Here is a 26,233-nt window from a genome sequence, read left to right on the forward strand (position 1 = left end):
CCCTAAATGCAGTCCAGGATTGATTGATTGATTGAGTGATTGATTGATTGATTGATTGATTGATTGATTGATTGATTGATTGATTGATTGATTGATTGATTGATTGATTGATTGATTGAATAAAGTAATGTTGACAGATGGTCAAGTGACCTGTAATTATTTCTTTACGTAAGATAAAAGTCAAAAGCCAATAGCATATGATGAAGTTGTGGTTCACTTTGATGAAGTACAAGGTTGTAGTTGAAGGTTAATATACGATGTTTATATTGGACCTCTATGGACCATCTCATTTGATACGATGCTATAACGTTGTTAAGAATATGGGTTTATTGAATGCTGGTCGAAAAGGCAATGTGACAGTTGAATGTAGCTAACGTGTTGAATGTTGGATCAGAAGTAGAATCTGTAAAAGGAAACCAGAAGCGTGGTGTTAATTGTATGAAAAAATCATAATAAACTTATTAGGTGGAAATCGTGTACACTTAGCATTTGACAATGGTAAGAGTAACTTGTTACAACACGCGCAGCAATACACTTTCCTCTTTCTCCCTAGTGGATAGTAGCTCCCCTCCAAGTACTACAAACAAGCCCATAGTCATGCTTTAACAAACAGATCCCCCTCCAATACAAACCTACAGCTATAACACTCGTAGCAAGAGCTCGATAGTCATCAATAACTTTTAGCTCATAACATAACATAACAAGGAATGACATTAGTATACGAATAAGTTTGAGTGGCGTCTTTAAAAGTAGGAAAGATCACAATATGAAGATAAAGTTGGAATTCGTCAAATGGTAAGTGTACATGATTTCCACCCTAATATGTTTATTACGTTTTTTCATACAATTAACACCACGCTTCTGGTTTTCTTTTACAGATTCTACTTCTGATCCAACATTCAACTCGTTAGCTACATTCAACTGTCACATTGCGTTTTCGACCAGCATTCAAGAAACCCATATTCTTAACAACATTATAGCATCGTATCAAAGGAGATGGTCCATAGAGGTCCAATATAAACATCGTATATTAACCTTCAAATACAACCTCGTACTTCTTCATCAAAGTGAACCACAACTTCACCATTTGCTATTGGCTTTTGACTTTTATCTTGCGTAAACAAATAATTACAGGTAACTTGACCATCCGTAAACATTATTTTATTCAACATTATGTTTTAAAAAATATAATTTTGATCGTCATTCTCGTCATTAACTAATTCTAACCGCTAGTCGGTCAACATCATTTTATAGCAATTTTACCACTTATCTATAACAAACTGTTGCTTTATTCATTTTACTTACAATAGTAGTCTTCCAATGTCAATATTGCAAATACTTTCACCAATTGTCAGCTTCTCACTCATAGCAATATCTTCAAAACCAACATTGTTAATTTTTTCTCTTCAAGGTTTTTTATAAATTAGTTTTATTTTATTTAATTTATATGTAAATCAGGTGCCTGATATTATTTCAAGGTTAAACCCATGGCTGATGATGCCTGTATGTAAGGCGAAACATGTACCATTTTAATTAACATGTCAATGTAAATCAACAAAGACAAGATTTATTGCATTGATTAGGTGGTCAAATTAATAAATGAACTTGTTATTATTTCAATCAAATATCATCAATATGGATCAAAAATGATATTTATCACATGTAATATTTGAGAGTTACCGGCACTTTGGCTGTTAGAAATATTGTTCCATTTGCAGATGCTATCTATATCGCACTGTAGAAGATGGCTTCCTGAAATATGCCTGAATTTCAGATCATCTGCATCTGCATAAATCAAGCATTTGGAATGTCTTATACAATTTGGGAAAACATCAATGAAAAGTAAAAACAGAATTCGTCCTAGATTTGAACCTTGTGGAATTCCCAGAATCAAGAGAATTTTAGATGTACTTCTTCTAAAAGTGATGTACTGTGCTCTGTTTTGTAAGTATAAACTGAAAAAGTGAAGAAGTAGCTGAGGAAAACCTTTTGAATTCAATTTACTTAGAAGCCAGTCATGATCTACTTTGTCAAACACATTTTTAAAATATTACTTCCGCCTGAATGTCTGTGAGAAATGTACCATGTTGGTAACTGTTGATCTTTGGAATATGAAGCCATGCTGACACTCTGACACACATGATTTTACATGGAAAACAACGTATTTACATAATATGAACTAATAATTTTGCTACTGGATGAAAGTTATTAACTAGTAGCCAGTTACCAGATTTAAATATTGAACGTACACTCATGTTCATAAAAAACAGAATACCCTGAAAGACTAGAGATAGGAAGTTCATATTCTCAAGACATGTGCAATAGTATGTTCTGAAAAAATTATTAGCATTTGAACCATGTCGGCCCTCAGGTTCAAGGTCCACATCGATATCTCGTCACACCACCACTGACTGGTAAAATGTGCCTGCGGCTCTCGTTATCGCTATAAACCGAAGGTAAAGGATCAGTGTGACACGAGCAGACATGCAGGATGCCTCACAGACGTATGGGAGAACCGTACTGTCAAATGAGTGAGTTTGAAAGAGGGCGCATTATTGGCATGAGAGAACATGCTGCATCCATCCGGGAAATTGCTGCTCGTATGGGACGAAGTATGTCGACAGTGCAATGGGTGTATACAGAATGGTTCACAGAAGGCCTACAACACAACGACACCTCTTCTGAATGGCATTGCAGGCCAGATCTGCATCCTCCTCAGCTCTGGCACAACAGTGGAACACATCGTACACTATCAGGAGTGACAGTCCGGCGCCGATTATTATGGTCTGTGTTACAGGCGTGTCGTCCACTTCTCCGCCTACTTTTGACTAATGTGCATAAGCATGCTGGACTGTAATGGTGTATGGAATGATGTCACTGGGGACAGGAATGGAAGCAGATAGTGTTTTTGGACAAATCCAGGTTCTGTTTGTTTAAAAATTATGACCGCATTTTGGTTCGCCAAAGACAGGGGGAGAGGCATCACATTGACTGCATTCGCACAAGACATACAGCACCCACTCAAGTCCTTATGGTGTGGGGTGCTACTGGGTTCAACCACAAATCATAGCTGGTGCATGTCCAGAGCACTGTGACCAGTTTGACCTAAGTGAATGACATCCTGCGACCCGTAGCCATACCCTTTCTTCACAAGACCCCAGACGCCGTATTTCAGCAGGACAATGCGTGACCACATGTTGCTGCATGAACACGTGCCTTCTTGTTGTCACAGGATGTCAGACTGTTGCCCTGGCCTGCCCGATCATCGGACTTATCGCCAATTGAAAATGTGTGGGATATGGTAAAACGACAGGTGCGGCGCTGTAACCCAATGCCAACCACCAAAGATGAATTGTATAATGCAGCATGGATAGCTATACCCCAGGACACCATTCGCACCTATACGCATCGATGCCATCACACATGACACAAGTTTATCAGTGCCCATGAGGACCCTGTGCCTGCTAGGCAACAGGACACATGTTGAACCTAGGTGACTGAAATGCTAATTGTTTCTTCAGAACATACTAAATGTCCTGTGAATATGAACTTCTTATCTCAAGTTTTTCAAGGTGTTCTGTTTTTTATGAACATGAGTGTATTTTCTAAGTAGCAGGGAATGTTTTGGTTTTAAGTGCAAGATTAAATGTAAAATGCAATGGTTCTTTTAGAACATCCCCGCAATTCTTGATGACATAGGGAGGGATTAAATGTGTGAACCTGCAATGCTTTTCCTTTCAATTTCTTAATTGCGGCTGAGATATCATCCATAGCTATGATTTGTACATTTAACCATTCAAGTTGGTTTGACATTCAGTGTACATCCAGTGGACTCAGCCAGTTCGACATACCACAAACGGCCGGTGCAAGTGGAAGTTAGAGCACCTATTATGCACTGCTGCTTTCCGGGGTCTTTTTTCACCATATGATTCGAGAAGCTGTGTACATTTCTGATATTGCTGTTTCAGTTAGAATTAATACAAAATGTATCAATACATGCTCCTTTTGACTCATAACAGTCAGGAATAGAACATGAAATGAGCTCTGTTCAGTTTCAAGGAAGCTGCTTTATAATGTGTTGCATCCTTTCCTGCCATCTCGATAATGCTTCATGAATTTTATCGAACTTTAAAATTCTTTGATAGATTTAGACAAGTCAATACAGGATCAAATAAAATACCTATTATGGTTAAATTTATCAATGGCTAGAGGCTAGTCAGTCACAGAAGAATGGCCAGGTCATTGCATACTCTTACAGGCACAGGGATTATTCCTTTGATAGACGACAGCAGTGAAAGGGACGTGTCGGGAAGCAATATTTTCGGTAGAGATACGACAGTGTCTACACAAAGCAAGTGGTTACTGCAGAAGTAGCAGACAGCACAGATGAAGAAGGAGCAGCTTCAGCTGTAATAACTTCATTCGCTGTCCACAGGTTGTGGCCTGAAATAGTACAGTACGTCAAAACTGAATGACAGATACCTTGAGGTTCCACTTAGTCAAAACAACTTACAATCTTACAGATTACATATGCTTTATTTTCTTTACATTAAAAACACCAGAGATGTTTGATCTTGTATTTGAGACATCTCTAGCCATAAAAATCATTAAGATTAAAATGCGACAGGACTGGCCATTGAGAATATTTCTATTATACATTTCAAATTTCAATCCTTTTTGTAAAGGTTTTCTTCATCCTGCAGACAAAAGTCCTTCTCATTTATTCGTTGGCTGTAACTCGATCCAAGTACACATAACTTCTTCCTGCAGACAATGACCAGTCCAACTCAGTTTATGGATGTGTTTGCAATGACTAAAAAGACCAATCCTGGTATAAAACATACGCCTACACAAATCAGACTGAATGGATGTAGGAGGGCTGGATTGTAATAGACTTAGTTCTTCTGTTGGAAACAGGACTAGAGTTTATGTAAAATTGGGCTTGTTTTTGTAAACAACTCTTCAATATTTATTCATTGTACAAACTGTTGCTTTATGCTGTAGCCTTATTTCAAATGGTATGGAAGAGAGGACTTCTCAAGGTGTATTGTAAACTTTAAAGGTAAGCAAAAAGAAACACCCAAAATTTTGAATAAGGAACATAGGTGAAACATGTTGAGTTTCCATGCTGTCTGCACCATAATTTTTCATGTTTCAGTGATGTAGATTACTGGTGGCATGATGATTGTTTTATGAAGTTTGAGTTTCATCTCCTTAACAACCAATGAAACAGAGCAGATGGATTGCAAGCACTGAAAGACTGCTGAGGCTTTGCGAATTCTGTAGATGAAATCTACACCTAACCTGCCATCCTGCAGTACGATGTTACCGTAAAAGCTTTAGCTAGGGTAAGACTGTAGTTTTTTCAAGATGAACTATTGTCAGTAAAAATGACATCAATAGATGCCTTTGGTTATGGCACCATACACAGCCATTAACTCGGCTCAAGGGAGATAGGGTCACCTTCCCTATTCCTGCACTTGAGTAATTTCTGTCTGGTGCGTCCACGTCGCGGGGTTGGGCACCCTACACTTCAGTAGGCCGGAGTGATAGGATGGCTGAGTTCAGTCAGGGACCCAGTCCCGTGGGGTATAACATGGAACCCATGCCCAGGGATATGGGTGAAGACCTCAATGGCAGTGAAGGCAGAAGTGAAAATCACTGGTACGGTGGATCTGGCGGAAGAGGCAATATCTGATCCCTGAGAAGTGACTCAGGGCCTGCTGCCTTGCAGGTTGATAGGGGACTATTAAAGGCTAAGGGAAACAACCCTGACAGAAAAATCATTGGAAGTGATAGGCCCAGCAAATCAACTTCTGAATAATTTGGAATTGCTTTCAAAACTAAACGAGGCATCGGGTGGAAATAATGCAATCTCCAGAATAATGACTCTAGTTCCCTCCTTGGTAATGATATTAATGACGGTTCAATACCTGATGCTCCATCACAACCAAAGAGGAGAATACACAAAACTCATCAAAATAGCCATGCTAAACATTCTGACACTAACTGGCAAAATAGAGGAATATGTAGACTTAATGAAAACAAGGAACATAAACATACTGGGACTCAGTGAAACCAAGTGGAAGGGAAAAGGATCAAAGGAACTCAGAGAGGGATATCATCTATTCTGGTCAGGTGGAGATCAAACAAAAAATGGAGTTGGTGTTGTTATGGATCATCAAATGAAAGATCATATAGTAGAAATAAAATATGTTTCTGATCGAATTCTTCACATAATGCTAAAATTGTATTCTTCCCAGAACATCAACATCATTCAGTGCTATGCACCACAGACTGGTTATGAAGATGAAGAAAAACAACATTTTTAAGAAGACATAGAGGAAAGAATAAGAGGAGATGGAATGATTATCATAGGGGATATGAATGCTCAAGTAGGGACTATGTGAAATGAATATGAAAGTATTCTAGGAGCACATGGATGGGTTCCACGAAACCCAGAAGGAACTAGACTACTTGATCTCTGTCTCAGGAACAACCTTGTAATAGGCAACTCATAGTATCAAAAACAAAAAAGCCATAAGGTCACAAAAGATGGATGGGATGGAAAAAGTGAATATCTTGTAGACTATTTTTTGATCGAGAAACAACTAAAAAATACTGTTAGACCCAAAAGTGATTCCTAGTGTCTCCCTGGAAAGATATCATAGACTCCTCATTGGATACTTCAAGTTTAACAAGTTAAAAGAAGTAAGAAGCACATAGGTAAAGAAACTGAAGACATGGAAGCTGAAGGACAATGACAGAATAATAGAGTTCCAAGAAAACATCAAAACAGTACTACCAAAGACAGATGAAAGAACAGTTGAGGAGGGATGGAAGGATCTGAAAGAAAATCTAGTAATTATAACTGAGAAGGTATATGGACAAACCAGTGGCACTAGAAGATGGAAGGAAAATCCATGGTGGAATGACAGAACAAGAACTGCTGTCCTGAACATGAACAACATGTTTAGAAAATATTTTAAGGACTGGACTGACCATAATAAGGAACTATACAGGGTTGCTAAAAAACAAGCAAAACAAGTTGTTACAGAAGAACAAGAGAAGTGGTTGAACAAGTGGAGTGATGAATTGAAAGAGGATATTAATGGTAATAAGAAAATGTTATATGGGATGATGAAAAATAGAAAAAGAGATAAAGAACACTCCAAATACCTAAGAGATGATAATGAAAATCTGATCACTGAAGATGATAAGATCATCTTTGATGAATTGCTAAAAAATGTAAATTGCATGCAGCCTACACAAGAAAAAACAGTACTATCTCATGCAAGTCTGCCTCTGACAACGGGTTAGACTTAACATGGAGTGATGTAAAATATGCCTGGAAATACATCAAAACCGGAAAATCAGCTGGTGCCGATGAAATGAATGGAGAAGTGATCAAGGCTATGGGCATTTCTGAAAACATTGGATCTATAGATACTTTCATAAGATCTGGAAAGAAGGGTACATACCAGTTTATTGCAAAACAGGCATCATAATTCCAATTTTCAAGAAAGGAGATAGAAAGAAATGTTTCAACTATAGAGGCATCACTTTAACGTCTCAAGTTGGTAAACTTTATGAAAGAATTATAGAGCTTATAATCAGACCCCTTATTGAAGAGAACCTCTTGGAAGAACAGTTTCGATTCAGGAAGAGGAGATCAACAACTGATTTAATCTTTATTGTCCGTCAGTTAATGGAAAAATACTACGAACACAACCGAGACTTGTGGTTAGCCTTTCTGGATATCAAGAAAGCATTTTATGCTGTAAACAGAGAGACGGTATGGGAAACACTGAAGAAAATTGGAATACAGGATGATATGATACACAGGATCAAGAATTTGTATGAAGATACCTGCAGTAAAGTCAAAACACCTGTAGGAATGACTGAAACATTTGATATAAAATCAGGGTTAAGACAGGGTGGTGTTTTGTCTCCTCTTCTTTTCATCACTGTGATGAACGAGATTCAGAGAAAAGTTCACCAAACCATTGGAGGTAAGAAAATGAAAGTTATCTTATTCGCTGATGATATATGCTTGTGGGGAGACTCTAAAGAAGACCTTCAAGAACAAATAAACTCCTGGACAGTAGCTGCTAAAGAATATGGACTCATCTTCAGCCAAGAGAAAAGTGAGGTTATGGTCATGAAAAGATACAGACAACCAGTGGGACACACTGAAATGGAGCGGAAACAGCTACAGATGAACCATCAATTCAAATATCTTGGGAGTGTTATCTCTGATACTGGTTCTATAGACAAGGAAATTTCCTAAAGAATCAGACAGGTAGCAACTTCTACAAAATAGTTAAAGACATAATATGGAACAAGAAAATACCAACAAAATGTAAGAGAGTCATATATGAAACCTATTACGTACCAATCCTGACCTATGATTGCGAAACATGGACCATGAGAAATAAATATGTTGGTAGAATCCAGGTAGCAGAAATGAGATTTGTCCATAGCATGATCGGTAAAACATGGAGGGACAGAGTCCGTAATGAGAAAATCTGCAAGCAGACTCAAGTTGTAAGACTGTAGGACAGAATAACAGCGCAGTGACTGAGAAGGTATGACATATGCGACACATGGGATATTAACAGATTACCAAAACAAATGTATGATCTAAAACTTTAAGACAAAAGACCAAGAGGGCGACCAAGACTCAGGTACAAATACATGGTGAAGATTGACACTGAACAGCAAGGACATACTTTGGAAAACATCGAAGAAGGAGAGAAGTTCAGAGACCGGAACTGGTGGAGAAGCCTCATTCACCGACCCATCGCTTAAGATGGAACGACATGAGATATGTATGTATGTATGTATGTATGTATGTAGATGCAGAGTGGGTCTTGGCCCATAAGTGGCCATGGCTGGTCCGTGGTCCAACAGCTCTGCACACTGACCAGCCAACCGAGCAGAGGAGGGCTGGCCACAGCTCTACTGTGGCTCTACACCTCTGCATTTGGGAGACAGGACAGGGCTGGACCTCAAGGTTGGTCCCAACCGTCGGCTGTCCTGAGAATGGTTTTCCGTGGTTTTCCATTCTCCTGCACTAAGGCGAAAGCCAGGACAGTCCCTAGTATAGGCCATGGCCACCAACCCCCTCACCTTCTCCAAGCATCTCCTTCACCGTAACAAATCTCTCGGCCTGAGCGACAGCATCACCCTCTAAGAGACCCACCTCCCCCTTCAGGGGAGGAATGAAAACATTTTTTTAGTAGTAGTAGTAAAAATGACTGCCCTTCTCCATCTGCGGGTTTGAATTTACGATCTTGTGATAATGTGTGGATAAATACTGTAGTATAGTTTCTCTGTTCTCTTAGCTGAAGAGTTCTTATGAATTTCACATTTAGTTTGCAAAATAAAGAAGAGAATTCTAGGTTTCTGTGCTGTATAGGAAGGGACTGATGGCAACATACATGGATTATCAGTTTTATAATTAATTTATACAGGAAATGCAGATGTTTGTAGTTTTGCCAGTGGCACAAGCTATTCCCATCACACCCTTGACCACACCCAAATAATTTGTGGATGTAGGGAAGCTGCCCGTGATTTTATAAAACATTAATTTTATTGTCCTGGAATTTTCCTTCTAGAATGGTCCCAAGTGGGATTCAACATCACCAAATTTAGTGTACTCTGTTTTAGACTATCAAATCGGTCAAGTTCACGACAGTACAACAGCTATTGATCATTGTTCTAACAGGCAAAACAGAGGAATATAAGTTCCAAATAAGCATATTAAAAATGAAAAAAATTAAGTAATAGTTTAGGGAGATAAAGGAAAGAAACATCACTGAAATACAAAAATGCATATCAAAAGGAAACTTGAGTTGGATTAACACGTTAAGTGCCGAGCCGATTGTAGCACACTATTCCACTGGTGCCAGGCATGTTTTTGAATTGCATTCCGCTGGTGCCAAAGCAATTGTACGCGTTGTAGACTGTTTATATAATCTTGGGATGTATTTATATGATGTACTAAGTAAATTTTATCTCACCATACCATGGTCATGCGTGACGCCATATGGTGTCACATCAATTTTTAGGAAAGATAAAATTTAGCGTGACGCCATATGGTGTCACAGAATTTTTTGACATGGAATGTTCAATACGAATTTCCAATACGGGATATTTATTTCCTAATTCAAATTAACGCAATATTTATGAAAACCTAGTAAAATGCAAAACAAGTACTTATATTTCATTACATATTGTTGTGAACAGTTTTCTGATAACTCTAAACAATGAAAATATGCGTCTCGACATGCCCGAGTTCTTGTTACTCGTAATTTTTCAAACCTTATTGGCATCGTTGTTCAAACATCGTCCTTTGTACACTTGTTTCATGTGCTGTTTTCATATTTACGTTTTGCACTTCTGATCGGGAAGTTAAGGGAAACGCGCTAACTGTACGCTACCTGGCTGCTGGCGCAGCTCGATGCAGCCCGGTTGGTTCACGTCCGATGTTTCGCTCCTCCCTACCTCTCCGCCACACCCCGATACTCCCGTGGTACTTCTAATTTTATGACTATTTATTTGCTCAATTTTGGCGTTTAAACTTGCGCTGGGTACATGCAGTTTTCACCTTGGCATTCTACTGCCTCCCACGAATATTCCTACCAAATTTCAACCGAATCCGAGTGTAACACATGTATGTGTTCCCTCGTAAGATTATTACCAATATCTTCCATTTTTTTATATTTTTGCACAACTATATAAACTGAGTGATAATACGTACGTAAACGAGGAATAAATAAAGCTTGGCGCGCTTTCACCTGTGACAAAGACCACTGGCCAGTCAGTGGCTTCGGAAGAATACTGTGGCGCCACATGGTGGCATACAGTAAAAATACATAGCTGGAATCGACCCTGAAGTTCGCCCTTCACGTAGTACCAATTTTACGCGGATAGATGTCACAGCTGATTATCTACGGCGCATCGCCTGAAACTCAACTGTGCCGCCATATGGCGTCACGCCAACTCTGATTTCAAGAACGGTGTGCCGCCATATGGCGTCACGCCATCTCAAATTTGTAGACCACCGTGACGCCATATGGCGGCACGTGGCACCCAACGTGTTAATAACAGTTCTGCCATCAGCTGTCATAGAGGATGTTTCATAAGATCACCTTCAGCCATTAAGAGTGAAAAAAATGCCATTTACTGTACATACCATTACCATAGCTGGAATCAGCAGCTTCTAGGATCTTCCCGAGGTTGATAAGAGCCTGCTTTGCTTCTTCGAGAGCTCCTCCATCTACCAGCTTCATAGTGTCCTTGTTGAGGCCCAGCACACCGGACACGTACACCGTGTTGTCGACCCGCACAGCTTGACTGCACACACAGTTGGTAAAAGAAAGCTTCATTTGGTTTTCCTGATTTAGAAATTGTCTTAGCTTGGAATTTTGCACTGCAACTGAACGACTTACCCTGTTTCACCTCCCATGCAGAAGCAATCTCTGTGGATATCCACAACAAACATTATGTCTGAGACAAGTGTACCTTTTAATATTAAAAACTTCATATTTAGTCCGTATTGAAAAGAGACTAACATACAGTAAAGGAGAGTACAAATGATCAACCTTATATCAATACAAAATATGTTGCTAATACAAGATCACAGCATTTTTATTTTATGTCCAAAGACATGGAAACCAGTCCCTAATAAAAATGTTGTGATCTTGTATTAGCAACATATTTTGTATTGATATAAGGTGGATCATTTGTACTCTCCTTTATTACAAGTGTACCTGCTAGGAACTTCATATGCAATTATTTTCATTCTGGTCTGTATTGATATAATTATTAGTAGAGATAAGGAGTCCACCTAATCAATACTTTTTTTATATGTGTGACTATTTCTACATCACAATGTGGGACTAGTTTCGATCATATAATAATCATCCTCAGTCACTTGTAGTAAAAAATTGACTCTGTATATATATATGTATATATATAACAATGACGAAACTTCTACTTAAAATTGGGTGATGTGCTCATGAGCTGTGTTTTGAAGTTTGATGTGACTTGAAAAGTAAAATTTTGCATCTGGTGACATCACGACATGTATAAATTCTTGAAATTAAAATTACTTTTGACATTCACAATGGATAAAATTGTGTTTTGATGAATGTCAAACACATTCCATTTGATTAGTTGAGTCTGTGGAAAGTATGTCTATGAGAATTTCAACATTCGCTATAATCATGAATGTCACATAAGTACTATAGGTTGAAACCCACAAAATGGGTAATAAGATGACGCTGAGGAGAAATTGCCAGTTTTTCCTGAGAGAGCTTCAGTAGAGTCGATTTTAATTTGTAAACTTCTATCGTCTTCCCTTCCTTTACCTTCCTCCTCACACACTCTCGTCAGTGGTCAGTTTGGCTTTAGTCTGTGCACAATCAGCAGTGACGGTGCTACCGGAGGTGAGCCCTGCAAAACACATTGTTCATTCACTTTCGTCCAGCATTAGTTCACAAGCCCCTATAAGTTTCTTCATTGTTTTCCCTTCCAAATGCTATCTTCAACAACCCGAAATGGCACAGTTCACAAATTTATATACAGTTTATGATGTTCACAAATGTCAATTAACCACACCTCGATTTCAAATTCCCGGAAAACAATGGAAGTTTACAAATTAAAATCAACTCTCCTGAAACACTCTCAAGAAAAACTGACAATTTCTCCTCAGCATAATCTTATTACCGCAGTTTGTGGGTTTCAACCGATAGTACTTATATGACATTCATGATTATTGTGAATGCTAAAATTCTCATAGACATACTTTCCACTGACTCAACTAATCAAATTGGATGAATTTGACATTCATCAAAATACTATTTTATCCAATGTAAGTGTCATTAGAGGTAATTTTAATTTCAAGAATGTATACCTGTTGTGATGTCACCAGATGCAAAATTTTATTTTTTAAGACACATCAAATTTCACAACACAGCTCATGAGCACATCACCGAATTTTAAGTATAAGTTTCAGCACTGTTTTACATATATATACAGAGTCAATTTTTAGCTATAAGTGGCTGAGGATAATCGTTATATGATTGAAACTAGTACCACAGTGTGATGTATAAATAGTCACACATATAAACATGTATTGATTAGATGGAATCCTTATCTCTGCTGATTGTAATTGCTATGAACTTACATATTACCATGTGGTCACTCTTTCTTTAACGGCCGTAGCCGTGTTGAAACACCGGATCCCGTGAGATCTCCGAAGTTACGCAACATTGGGCGTGGTCAGGAGTTGGATGGGTTGCCACACGCTGTTGGTGGGGGGTAAGAGAATGGAGGAGCGGAAAGGAACTGGCCACCCTACCGCACGTAAACTCTAGCTCAGGAGCACCTCTGCGGAGGTTCGGACCTGCCTTCGGGCAGAATAACCCTTACCTACTCTTTCTTTGAGCAACTGTATATGTAAATAAAAGAAAGGAACAAATGGTTGTTGTTGCTGACAAGACCTAGTGTTTACAACACTCTATGTCTTCTGCTATGGGCTAAAACATTGACCTGTCTCAGGCTCATCCTTGGCTTGACAATATGAAAGCAACTGAGGTATAAACGATGCTAGAATGCTGTTCCTTACCATGAAAACATGCCAAGTGGATCGTTTATGCTATTGCTATGGATGTCTATGTCGCTGTGTCACAAACGTGTCAATTGGCTCACAAGGTATATTGCTATCGCTGCCAGCTGCAGTGAAACAACTTGCTTGCAGTTTCAGTCGCAGACTGTTCTGTTTTCTCAAGTAGACAAAAATGTTGTATTATAATCTCATCATTGACAAGGAAGATTATTACTAGGGCTCAGAAGTTGAGGAAAGTCTTAATTCTCGAGTGTCCGAAGACGAGGCCTAACATAATATATGTTCATTCTGGGTCACTGTAGGCCAGAAAATGTCAGGTTTTATTTGTCCTTTTTTTTTTTGTTGCCCTTTTTGAGATTTTTTAAATTATAGGACCTTTTTCAGGTCTCAACAGCCTTTTTTTTTTTGCAACTTCACCTTCTTTTGACTACATTTGTACTGACCATTCTCGATTAGAATCATCATTCTAAGCATCTTTTCTGCAGTAAGAGAGAAAATTAAATGAAACTTAAAAAATTGAAACTAATGCTTGAAAAAACCTGAGGTATCAAATTATGTGCAAGATAAGTGAAATATTGAAAGGAGAAAATTTTGATGTGAGAGTTTGTGAAGAGGAAGATCTCCCTTGCTTCAAGTATGAACCCTTAAAATCCGTTGATGTGGAGAGAAGTTTTTCGATGTTTCACAACGTGCTGTCCGAAAACTGGTGATCCTTTACACCTAAGAACCTGAAGATGACTACTGTGATATACTGCAAAGCCACCTGAGGTAAGGTTTCCAAATTCCAATTTCTGTAACCCTAGTGTGGTTAAGACAAATATGATTCCAGTTATACGAATTTCAATTTCTTTCTGCAGAATGTACATTGCAGATTTGCTGAATTCATTCTATGTGGAAAAAATATTTCATTCTAAATTCTGCAAGTACTTTTTTAACACAGACAGAATTCCTTTTTCTTAATTATGTTAATTTAAAAATATGTACTGTCTGAAAGAAGTATTGTGTGTTGCATACCCCAAGAATTATGTATTTTAAAACATTCTATTCCTTCATTAAATATTTAATTAAAACTACAATTATGAATTAATTTGGATCACATTTATACGTCCTTTTGCCAGTTTTTAGGTCTTTTTTAGGCAATTTGTAGGACTTCAACTTCCGAGCCCCAGTTATTACCCTTGATGGTATGTACTTCCCTCTTCTTCCAGCACATTGTAAAATGTCTACGACTGAGCTCGATAAGCTGCAGTTGCTCAAGTGCGGTCAGTATCCAGTATTCGGGAGATAGTGGGTTCGAATCCCACTGTTGGCAGCCCTGAAGATGGTTTCCCATTTTCACACCAAGAAAATGCTGGGGCTGTACCTTATTAAGGCCATGGCTGCTTCCTTCCAACTCCTAGCCCTTTCCTGTCCTATCGTTGCCATAAAACCTATTTGTGTTGGTGCGACGTAAAACAACTTGTAAAATAAATAAAAAGGTCTATGACCATATCAAACAATTGTTGTTCAAGTAGGGAAAATAGCATAAGAGAATGCTTCAAAACTTTTCCTACAACATCAACAGAACAATTGCCAGACAAGCGAATAGTGATGTGTGGTCATGTTTTATTCGAGGACTCATCACAAGTAGTATTCCGAAGTGTATTTCACTGTAATTTTAAGCTCTTTAAAATATGTTATTTGCACTTTGCCATGTGTCCATTCTTCTTTTTCTTCCTCTCCTGCTTTTACAGCCCCATTGGACCGTTTCAGTCAAACACTTTTTGGTTATCTTCGTTGATAAGTTTTCTTTCCAAATTGCCCAGTAGCTCTTCATTTGTTCTGGTCTTTTATGTCGTTCCTCACCTGTAAATGCCCTTTTTATTGTGTGTCATTTGTCTATTTTATGTTTAAATCTTACTTTTATGTTTTTCAGTTTCTTTCAATTTTCTATTTTGTTTTGCAAATCATCCAAGAGCTGTTTCTAGCTCTTCCATATCCTCTCTAATTTCTTTAATCTATCCTATTTGTTGTGGAAATTCTCTATAATTTTTCTTGGTAATCTGGTTTCTGGTGTCCTCATAATTTGACCCAAAAAATGATCTTCTTCTTCCGTATAGTATCTGTGAAGGGCTCCAGTTCTCTGTACACCGCATCATCCACCATTGCCCATCTTTTTTATTTTTCAATGAATGTCTTAGCTTTTCTGTCTACTTTCAGGATTTTGTTGATTCTGTTTCTCTGAGTGACTTGAAATGAAATGTCGTATGGCTTTTAGTGCCGGGATACCCCAGAACGGGTTCAGCTCGCCAGGTGCAGGTCTTTCTATTTGACACCAGTAGGCGACCTGTGTGTCGTGATGAGGATGAAATGATGATGAAGACAACACATACACCCAGCCTCCGTGCCATTGGAATTAACCAATTAAGGTTAAAATCCCCGACCCAGCCAGGAATCGAACCCGGGACCCTCTGAACCGAAGGCCAGTACGCTGACCGTTCAGCCAATGATCTGAGTGACATGCCATTCACAGTAATAAAGTTGCACACTTACCTGCAATTCCCAGCTCATAGGTTTTTCTTTTTATAGAAAATGTGAGTTATGATGATTCTTGTTGCATTACTTATTTTCTCCTTAATTTTTGCCATCTTCAACACCAAGACAACGCAATAAAATGAAACGTGCACTGTTCGCTGCAGCGAAGGAGAGGTGACCCTGCTTGCACAAATCAGAGTGCAGACCATCCTCGTTGACATCGCGGCAAGCATCCATATGAAACAAAATCATTTGTACCGCGGTGAAACTTCGAGGCAGTCATCCAGACAGCGAGACATGTTGTGAATACATACTTCCATTCAGTTCAGTTCTTTTGTTTTAGCAGCAATGCAAACATCAATAGCGACCCAGTTGGCATGTTTTTTTCCCCTATGTAGCCAATTCCTATGACAAATGGTGTGAAAACATCATTCTTAGGGTGGGTTAAGGCATACATTTCAATGGGCTTCACAGGCTGATGTGCAATAGCAAGTTACGGCTTGGTGAGGAAAACAACGGGGAAACCACTTCATTTCTCGTTTCCCTCGTATGTCTCTTCAGCGATGCCTACCCCAACTATGGAGCTGTTGAGGATTAAACCAGCTTCAGGACTGAACACTCAACATAAATACAGACACAAACATGTATCGGAACTCATAACACAATAACAGGGTGTTAAAAGATTAGGAACACAGGACAAATACAATTCCTGTCCTTATGTTAATGCAGTGAGTTGAACTGAACTTTGAAGTTTTTCAGTCTGCCAAAAGTAATGCAAGTCTAAAAATACTGGAAAAGAAAACATTTAACACTTTGAAGACGAGCGCCGTGCATCGTACGTTGATGGTAATTTTCCGTAGATGACGAGCACCGTTCGTCGTTGAGTTCTAATGATTATATATGCACTTCAACATACTGCAAACGCTAGCAGAGTGCTGGAATACATTTCGCAGTGCTTGTAGTTCATAAAAAAATACCAAGCAGCAGCACATGATTGGAACCTAATTCTACTGTGATACTAAGTTGGTACTACTGAGGCAGCTTCAAAACACATAGTCTCAAGCAGCTAATGACTAGAGCAAATTATCACAATTTATGAATTTTTTTCATTTCTCAATGATTAGAGTGTACAGTATGTGCTGAATTTCATAAATGTATCATGGTGTTTGTAAATACCCTATGTAATTTTTCATGTTTTTAATATGCATTGTGAAAATTAAAACAATTGAAAGTAGAAAAAAATGTTTTATAATTTATTTATTAAAGTTAGTGGTTTTGCTCCAATTTTGAAAACCAAAGTGTGCTTGCGTAGCTCAAACATTGCTGAATCCAAAAGAGGTTTGTGACTGTAAGTAAGGTTATCAGTTATTTTTCTATAAAAATGTGAAAACACACTAAAATACTCAGTCCACAGTGTTAAGATCTAACTTCACCTGCCCAGTCTTCAATGTGTTAACAACAGAATTTACCTGAAAAAGATGTTTTAATTAATAATAGAAATGCCTCAAACATTACACATCATAAAATAATAGAATTTCATTAAATATAAAGGAGGCAATAGAAATACTCATCACAGAAAAAAGCAATCAAAACAGAAGGGTATGTACAGACACTCTAAGACAGAAACAGGTTCCAAGAGGGACATTCCAGGAATCATGAACAAGGGGAGTGTGTATGTGAGAACTTATAGAAGGCAGCAGTATGTAAGGATTGTTGGTTACGAGAATAATGTCAGATAGAGCAGGTGACTAATACTAGTGAAGAATTAAAATTTACCTACAATAACATTTACAATGAGAAACAAAAGTTGAAAACTAGAAAAGCAGCTGGAATTGATAAGATTTCTGAGGATATACTATACAGTAGGCTGGGATAGAGTACCATATCTGAAGTACTTATTTCATTATTGTTTGTGTGAAGGAGCTATACCAAATGAATGGAGAGTTGCTATAGTAGCCCCTGCATATAAAGGAAAGGGTGACAGACATAAAGCTAAAAATTACAGGCCAGTCAGTTTGACATGCATTGCACATCAGCTTTGGGAAAGCATTCTTTCTGATTATATTAGACATGTTTACAAAATTAATAACTGGTTCGATAGAAGGCAGTTCGGGTTTAGGAAAAGTTATTCCACTGAAGCTCAACTTGTAGGATTCCAGCAAGAAATAGCAGATATCTTGGATTCAGGAAGTCAAATGGACTGTATCGTGACTGACCTATTTAAGGCATTTGATAGGGTAGATCATGGGAGACTACTGACAAAAAAAGAGTGCAACTGGACTAGACAAAAGAGTGATTGAATGGGTGGCTATATTTCTAGAAAACAGAACTCAGAGAATTAGAGTAGGCGAAACTTTATCTGACCCTGTAATAATTAAGAGGAGAATTCTTCAAGGGAGTATTATTGGAACTTTATGTTTTCTTTATATGTACATGAAATGAGTAAAGAAGTGGAACCAGAGATAAGGTTTTTTGCAGATGATGTTATTCTGTACAGAGTAATAAATAAGTTACAAGATTGTGAGCAACTGCAAAATGACCACAATAATGTTGTCAGATGGACAGGAGGCAATGGTGTGATGATAAACGGGATGAAAAATCAGGTTGTGAGTTTCATAAATGGGGAAAAGTCCTGTCAGTTTTAATTAATGCATTGATGGCGTGAAAGTTCCTTATGCGGATCACTATAAGTACCTAGGTAGGGAAGATCTTCATTGGGATAATCACATAAACGGGATTGTAAATAACTGTTACGGATCTCTTAACAAGGTTATGAGGGTATTTCGGGTTTGTAGTTAGTATGTAAAGGAGAGGGCATATAAGTCTCTGGTAAGACTCCAATTAGTGTATGATTTCAGCGTATGGGACCCTCACCAGGACTACTTGATATTGAACTGGAAAAGATCCAAAGGAAAGGTACACAATTTGTTTCGGGCAATTTCTGACAAAGAATTGACAAATTTCATTGTAATGGTCTGTACTGATATAATTTGATTAAGAACTTTATTTTATTTAAAGTGTCCACCTAATCAACACACATTGCTTCACAAGTGAAAATACATGTAATTTTAATGTCTTAAGTGCAATACAGTACATGTTTCGTTTTACTAGAAGACTTCTTCAGCTGTAGTGTCTTACTAAAAATAATAACTCAAAAGTGTCCGACTCGTTGGCTGAACAGTCAGCATACTAGCCTTCGGTTCAGAGGGTCCCGGGTTCGATTCCCGGCCGGATCGGGGATTTTAACCTTCATTGATTAATTCCAATGGCACGGGGGCTGGGTGTATATGTTGTCTTCATCATCATTTCATCCTCATAACGATGCGCAGGTCGCCTACAGGTGTCAAATAGAAAGACCTGCACCTGGCAAGCCGAACCTGTTCTAGGATATCCCAGCACTAAAAGCCATACGACATTTCATTTCATATCTTAGAAGTAAAATCACTATTGAATATTACTCTTGAATACATTGAATACTATTGAGAACATCAATTCGTCTTCTGAGGAATCTTTAGAAAATATCTGTGCGACAGTTTTTGGTTACATTCCACAAAATTTCTTAAGAATGTTTTAAAACGAACACTTAAAAATACAACTAGAGTACAATCATTCTTTGTAAAAACTTTATTAAAAACAGTTAACAGCTGATTGTAGCTTGATTTGAGTTTCAGTGTACTGATTGTGTGTTTGTTGAGCTATAGCTCAGGAGGTGGCAGAGAAAAGAGACCTCGCTGGTCAATAACAAGGTCCTATTTGTATTCCTCCCTATGGCTGACTGCCTCACGAGCTAAGTGTTAGCTTGTTCTTTACAGTGCATATTGTGCCTATTTATAAATAGTAAAAGTCCTGTCACTTTTAATTACTGCATGGATGGTGGGAAAGTTCATTATGGGGATCACTGTAAGTACCTAGGTGTTGATATAAGGAAACATCTTCATTGGGGTAATCACATAAGCAGAATTGTACAATACACGCAGCATTACTGTAAAGAACAAGCTAATGCTTAGCTCGGGAGGCAGTCAGTCATAGGGAGGAGTACAAATAGGACCTTGTTATTAACCAGATTTCTTTTTGAAAGCTTCAGGTCCTCAGACGATTTGACAAAACCAACAGTCAGTGAGGTCCCTTTCCTCTTCCACCTCTCGTTTTGCAGATTCATCTCACTTCATATCCAACCCCGTAGAGAAATGGTACAAGGGTTGGACAAACAAACATAATATTCATCAGTTCTTAAGAAAAGGTAATTTGATAGAATCTGATGATGTTCTTTCAAGAACGAAACATGTCACTGTTATTTATTAAATTATATCTTTTGCAGGTACCTTCTAGTTTGGTTTCAACAGACTGAAAAATTTCAAAGTTATATAACTAAGTTGAAACTGAAAAAAGTGTGCTGATTTAGCACTTAACTGCAACTGTCTTAGTGCACTTTTCTATCCAATGTAACCATTATATCACGCACTAGAAGCTAATCGACACAGGTTAGTGATGTGTATAGCTGCTTATACCTCAGTGTTCAGCATGTTGTAAGCAGATCAACAATCTACACACAGCATTAATTCTTACCAATGAAGTCAATGTCATCTCAACCTCGAAACAGTACCAGCCTACTCCAAAATTAGAAGCCACAAGATAGTAGCTGCCTTTGTTGAATTTAGAAAGGCCTTCAAGTACATGAACAGACCAACCTTTAGTAAAATTAATGAGGAATTAGGACAAGACAACAAATTCAAAAGACTTGTTCCACAAACCTTCACTAAAACACAGCCCAAAGTGAAATTCAGAGGTGAGATTTCAGAAACCTCCCAGTCAAAACAAGGGTCAGGCAAGATAACAGTCTTTCCCCACTGCTCTTCAACATCATCCTTGAAAAGTTGCAAGAGAATGGCACAAGGAACTATCGTCTTGGGTGTCCAGAGTGGTATCCACCTGGGTCAAAAGAACAAAGGGCTGACAGTAGATTACCTGGCCTTTGCAGACGACATGGCACTGACTGCTGAATCTCTGAAAATGGCTGTGATCTAGGTCAATTTTCTCAGAAGACATGCAGCCAAAGTGGGACTCCAAGTGTCACAGGAGGAAACCAAGTACTTCACCAATGGAGGGAGAGGAGAAACTGGACTGAACCCAACTTGTCAGAGGAAGAAGCCTTCTCACCGAGAGCATAGATGACATAGATGAATCAAACCACCTGTAATAAGCAAGACCAAGACTGTGTCACTAAGTGATAAAGATCAGAGCCCTGTACTGGAAGATGAGGAACACTGGAGATGACACCACTCAGAGCTTTCCGATTGTGCAAGATTCTTTCCCAAGCAACTGGCAAACCTCCTGTTCACCTCCTGATGAAACAAGAAAGTCCATGGCTGATGGAGACTGAGGACATAAGAGAACTGGGGCCAGCAGACTTACAAAATACACAGGCTGCGAGCTAGATTTCAATGAAAATACCCCGTGGTCAGAGGAAAGAAAAGAGCTACACCAAGAAAAGACGCAACAATACTGGGCAAAATTCAAAGTGCAACGACTGAAGAAATGTGGTCCCAACAAGGTCCATTCAGAAGTGGAAGAAACCATTACCATTGAGCAAATAAGCAACTGCTACATATTTCCAGAAATCAAGTATGATGGTATCAGGAATTTAGTTTTCAGAAAGTATCAAAAAGGAGGGGATGGTAAAGGGTCCTAAAACTGAGACAGCCTAAACTTTTCAGTAATTATACAAGAAAATAACCATTAAGAGGTGAAAAACAAAGAATTGTCTTCATTGTAACATTTGTTATGTTTTATAAAAGCTCTGAAAATAAAGCCCCAGAAAATTTTCTGTTATACAAGAGTATCATTTTCACATCATCAGTCTCATTTTAAGGCTTCAGACTGCTAATTATAGTATTTACATGGAAATATGTCACACCAACACAGTCAAGACTAATGGCAACGATGGGATAGAAAATGGTTAGGACTGGGAAGGAAGCAACTTGGTCTTAAATAAGGTACCGCCACAGTTTCTACCTTGTGTGAAAATTGGAAACCACGGAAAACTATCTTCAGAGCTGCTGGCTGCTCCTGAATGCAAGCTGTGACCCATACCAAGTAGTCAACACGCTCGATGTGTAATTATATGCAAACCAATTGCTAAGTATCTTATCATACTTTTTTTTTTTTTTTTTTTTTGCTAGTTGCTTTACGTCGCACCGACACAGATAGGTCTTATGGCGACGATGGGACGGGAAAGGGCTAGGAGTTGGAAGGAAGCGGCCGTGGCCTTAATTAAGGTACAGCCCCAGCATTTGCCTGGTGTGAAAATAGGAAACCACGGAAAACCATTTTCAGGGCTGCCGACAGTGGGGTTCGAACCTACTATCTCCCAAATACTGGATACTGGCCGCACTTAAGCGACTGCAGCTATCGAGCTCGGTAAGTATCTTATCATACTTAGAACTATACTAGAGTCCCGTTAATCTGAACCCCGTTAATCCGAAAGTCCGGTTAATCCGAACTGAAATATGTATTCATTTTTTAATTCTCCTTATTGAAATGAAAGAACATATAATAGAATGAAGATTTACTTGCATTTTATTAGTCATATTTTACTAGAATAACTTAATGTAAACACAATTACACATCATAGACCATCAATCACTGGTCGTTTATCTTTACAAAGTCTGTTAGTTTCTTTTGGCGTAGTGATTGGAACCTACTCAAATATGCAGTGTTAAACCAGCGTCTCATAAACATCACAGCAGTGGGCATAGCAGCGGAGTGTTGCTCCACGTAGCATACGGCAAGTTCTAAGGCGGCCACGGCATCTGAATGTGACACTAGTTGTTCATTGTTGTCTTCTTCGTCGTAACCCTGTTCCTCACCAACTCCAGAGTCTTTCTCCACCATAGCTACAGTTTCTTGGTCTGTTTGTTTAATTGATGACAGTCAGCTTCCATCCACTCGCTAATGTCATTTTCATTGTCGTTTTCTCCTCTACGGGTTCTTAACTACATTACTGTAATTTTATACAGTATTTTAATAATGTAACTGCTAAAGAATGGGCATTTCAATTCCAATATGTACTGTACTATATTGTAGAAACTATTTTCCTCAGAAGGTTGAGGCACTGGCTTTCTGACCTCAACTTGGCAGGTTCGATCCTGGCTCAGTCCGGTGTTATTTGAAGGTGTTCAAATACGTCAGCCTCGTGTAAGTAGATTTACTGGCAAGTGAAAGAACACCTGCAGGAGGAAACCCCGGCACCTAGGTGTCTCCGGAAACCGTAAAAGTAGTTAGCGGGACGTAAAAACAATAACATTATTATTAGAAAAAATCCGGTTAATCCGAAAATTTCGTAATCCGAACAGACTCCAGTCCCAATTAGTTCAGATTAACGAGACTCTACTGTATTTTTAAATGAGATAAGCTACTTTTTTTTTCTTTTTGACTTCAGAATAATACCAGATTTTGTGATTTTGTATCACATTTAAGGCAGGATATGTAAAGAAATTAAGACTTTCTAGACCTTATGCAGTTGAATCAAAAGAAAGTAGCCCTGCAGAAGTAGAAGTGGTTCTGCTGGGGCTCTGTGATTGCTTAACTGTCTCACATGTTGTGAGCATCTGGGTCATAGGTGATGGTGGTGGTAGTGATTATTGTTTAAGGTGAAATACAACAAGCAAACATCCTCTCTTAACAATAGTCAGAGGGAAAAAAAAAATAAAAGCAGAACTACATCAGGCTCAGCTGGAGTCCCTGAGGTCACCAGCTATCCCATGTTGAGAGCCTCTTGAAATCTTAAGAAGCCCAGCTGAGTGGCTTAGACTATTGAGACGCTGGCCTTCTATTCCCAAGTTGGCAGGTTCGATCATGGTTCAGTCTGGTGATATTTGAAGGTGCTCAAATATGTCAACTACGTGTTGGTAAATTTACTGGCACGTAAAAAGAACTCCAACGGGACAAACTTCCAGCACCTCAGAGTTTCCAAAAACCAACAAATGCAGTTAGTGGGACACAAAATTATTATTATTATTATTATTATTATTATTATTATTATTATTATTATTATTATTATTATTATTATTATTATTACATCTTAAGGAAAGCAGATGAATGAATTACGCTATGCGTTTGGTTAGTTATAGGTAGAGCCCTGCGTGGATATACAAAATATTATCCACATCTGCACTTCCTTCATCCGCACCCACATATTGTTATCTGCAGATATTGTAAATATTTAACTACAGTACCGTATATTACACCCATGGTATTGAAACGGATAGATCTGCTAACACAATGCAATAGGTCTTATACCTGGCACCAGAAAACCTACAGTCACAGGTTTGTGAGGAATTTTCTCTTGCAACAACTACCAAAATATTAACCTTTGTTCCTTCCTTCCATTAATTGTGAGCAGGAGCCAGATAGACTTAGGTCAGATTTACGGCTTTATGGTCTCAAGACTCTTTATATATCACCATTCTCCCATACCACTGTCAAGAGTCACTTAACAACAAGCAAGAGTATACCTGAGTGAAAATTAATAAACTTCATTATTTAGAAATTAACAGCAAGAGTATCCGCATGCGATACAGTTTGCACCCACTGAGACATAACTTTGAAGATATCCACATCCGTGCAGGGGTCTAGTTATAGGTCTTCAGTTTCCAAGGTAGTGGGTTCGATCACGGCTGAGATTATGGGCACTGAGTCTTTAAGTGCGACAATTCTATGTTGTTAGCTTCCGGCACGTTACATATATACGTAGGTGGTTTGAAAAGTTTTCGGAATGTACTACAGTACCTTACCTTGGTGGAACTGCTTTTATTTTTCAACATAGTCTCCCTGTAGACTAATGCATTTGGTCCAGCGATGTTCCAATGCCTTGATACCATCTCGAAAATGAGATTCCTTCAGGTCTGCAAAATACCTCTCCAATTCAGCTGTCAATTCTTCCCTTGCAGAAAATCTCCGTCCACCGAGGAAAATTTTCAGCTTTGGGAATAGATGAAAGTTTGATGGTGCCAAATCAGGTGAATAAGGTGGATGTGGCAACAATTCGTACCCCAGTTCATGAAGTTTTGCCATGGCAATAACTCTTGTGTGCGGCGGAGCATTGTCCTGATGAAAGATGACCTTTTTCCTTGCCAAACCAGGCCTTGTTTCACGTATCCTTTCCTGTAATTGGTCTAGGAGGTTTGCATAGTATTGCCCCATAACTGTTTGGCCAGTAGGAAGATAATCTATCAGCAGAATGCCTTTTGCATCCCAGAAAACTGAGGCCATGATCTTTCCGGCCGAATGCACTGCCTTTGCTTTTTTTGGGGGTGGTGAATCAGCATGTTTCCACTGCTTTGACTGCTGTTTTGTCTCTAGGGTATAGTAGTGGACCCAAGTTTCATCTGTAGTCACAAACCGGTGCAAAAAATCTTGTTGGTTGCACTGAAAACGGGCCAGACTTTGTTCGGACATTTCCAATCTGGTGCGTTTATTGTCCAATGTCAAGAGTCGCGGCACCCATCTTGCGGATAATTTTTTCATACCCAATTCTTCGGTTAAAATATAATATACCCATTTAGAAGACATCCCTACAGCTTCAGCAATCTCCCGCACTTTCAGTCGACAATCCTCCATGGACATTTTATGCACTTTTGCGATAAATTCTGGGGTAGTAACACTTTTTGGCCGTCCACTACGCGGATCATCATCCAAGCCCTCCCGACCAAATTTAAACTCTCTGGTCCACTTGGCAACAGTTGAAAATGAAGGAGCAGAGTCCCCCAGTGTGTTCTGAAAGTCGGCATGAATTTCCTTTGCTTTCATACCTTTCTTTACAAAGTATTTAATCACTGCTCGAATCTCAGTTTTTTCCATTGTCACAAATCACTACGTGGGAACAACAACAAAGAGTCATCACTACCACACCCCTGCACCTAGAGCACTGACGCGCCACGTGTTCACTCACAAAGGATGTGTGATTATTGTGCGGGAACCTCGTTGCTATAGCACTGACATCTAGCGGTGATTCCGAGAACTTTTCAGACCGTCCTCGTATATCAACCAGTGGCGGTTCGTGACATTTTACTCTGGCAGGGCTGT

At 38.7% G+C, this 26,233-nt stretch overlaps 1 protein-coding gene across 4 annotated transcripts in view; it reads right to left on the minus strand.

Annotated features, from left to right (window-relative positions):
* Positions 1–26,233, minus strand: part of UK114 — a 49,248-nt gene that overhangs the window by 18,089 nt on the left and 4,926 nt on the right. For 2 of the 4 annotated variants that reach the window (XM_068225181.1, XM_067136093.2), the window contains exons 2-3: positions 11,457–11,486; positions 11,201–11,361 (exon numbers count right to left, since the gene is read on the minus strand). In XM_068225181.1, the coding sequence (XP_068081282.1) occupies positions 11,201–11,361; positions 11,457–11,486 (191 nt within the window). The remainder of the gene's footprint in view (positions 1–11,200; positions 11,362–11,456; positions 11,487–26,233) is intronic. The other 2 variants (XM_067136095.2, XM_067136094.2) reach the window with 1 other exon arrangement.

This window comes from Anabrus simplex, chromosome 1 (genome assembly GCF_040414725.1).
Source record: "Anabrus simplex isolate iqAnaSimp1 chromosome 1, ASM4041472v1, whole genome shotgun sequence".
Classification (NCBI taxonomy): domain Eukaryota; kingdom Metazoa; phylum Arthropoda; class Insecta; order Orthoptera; family Tettigoniidae; genus Anabrus; species Anabrus simplex.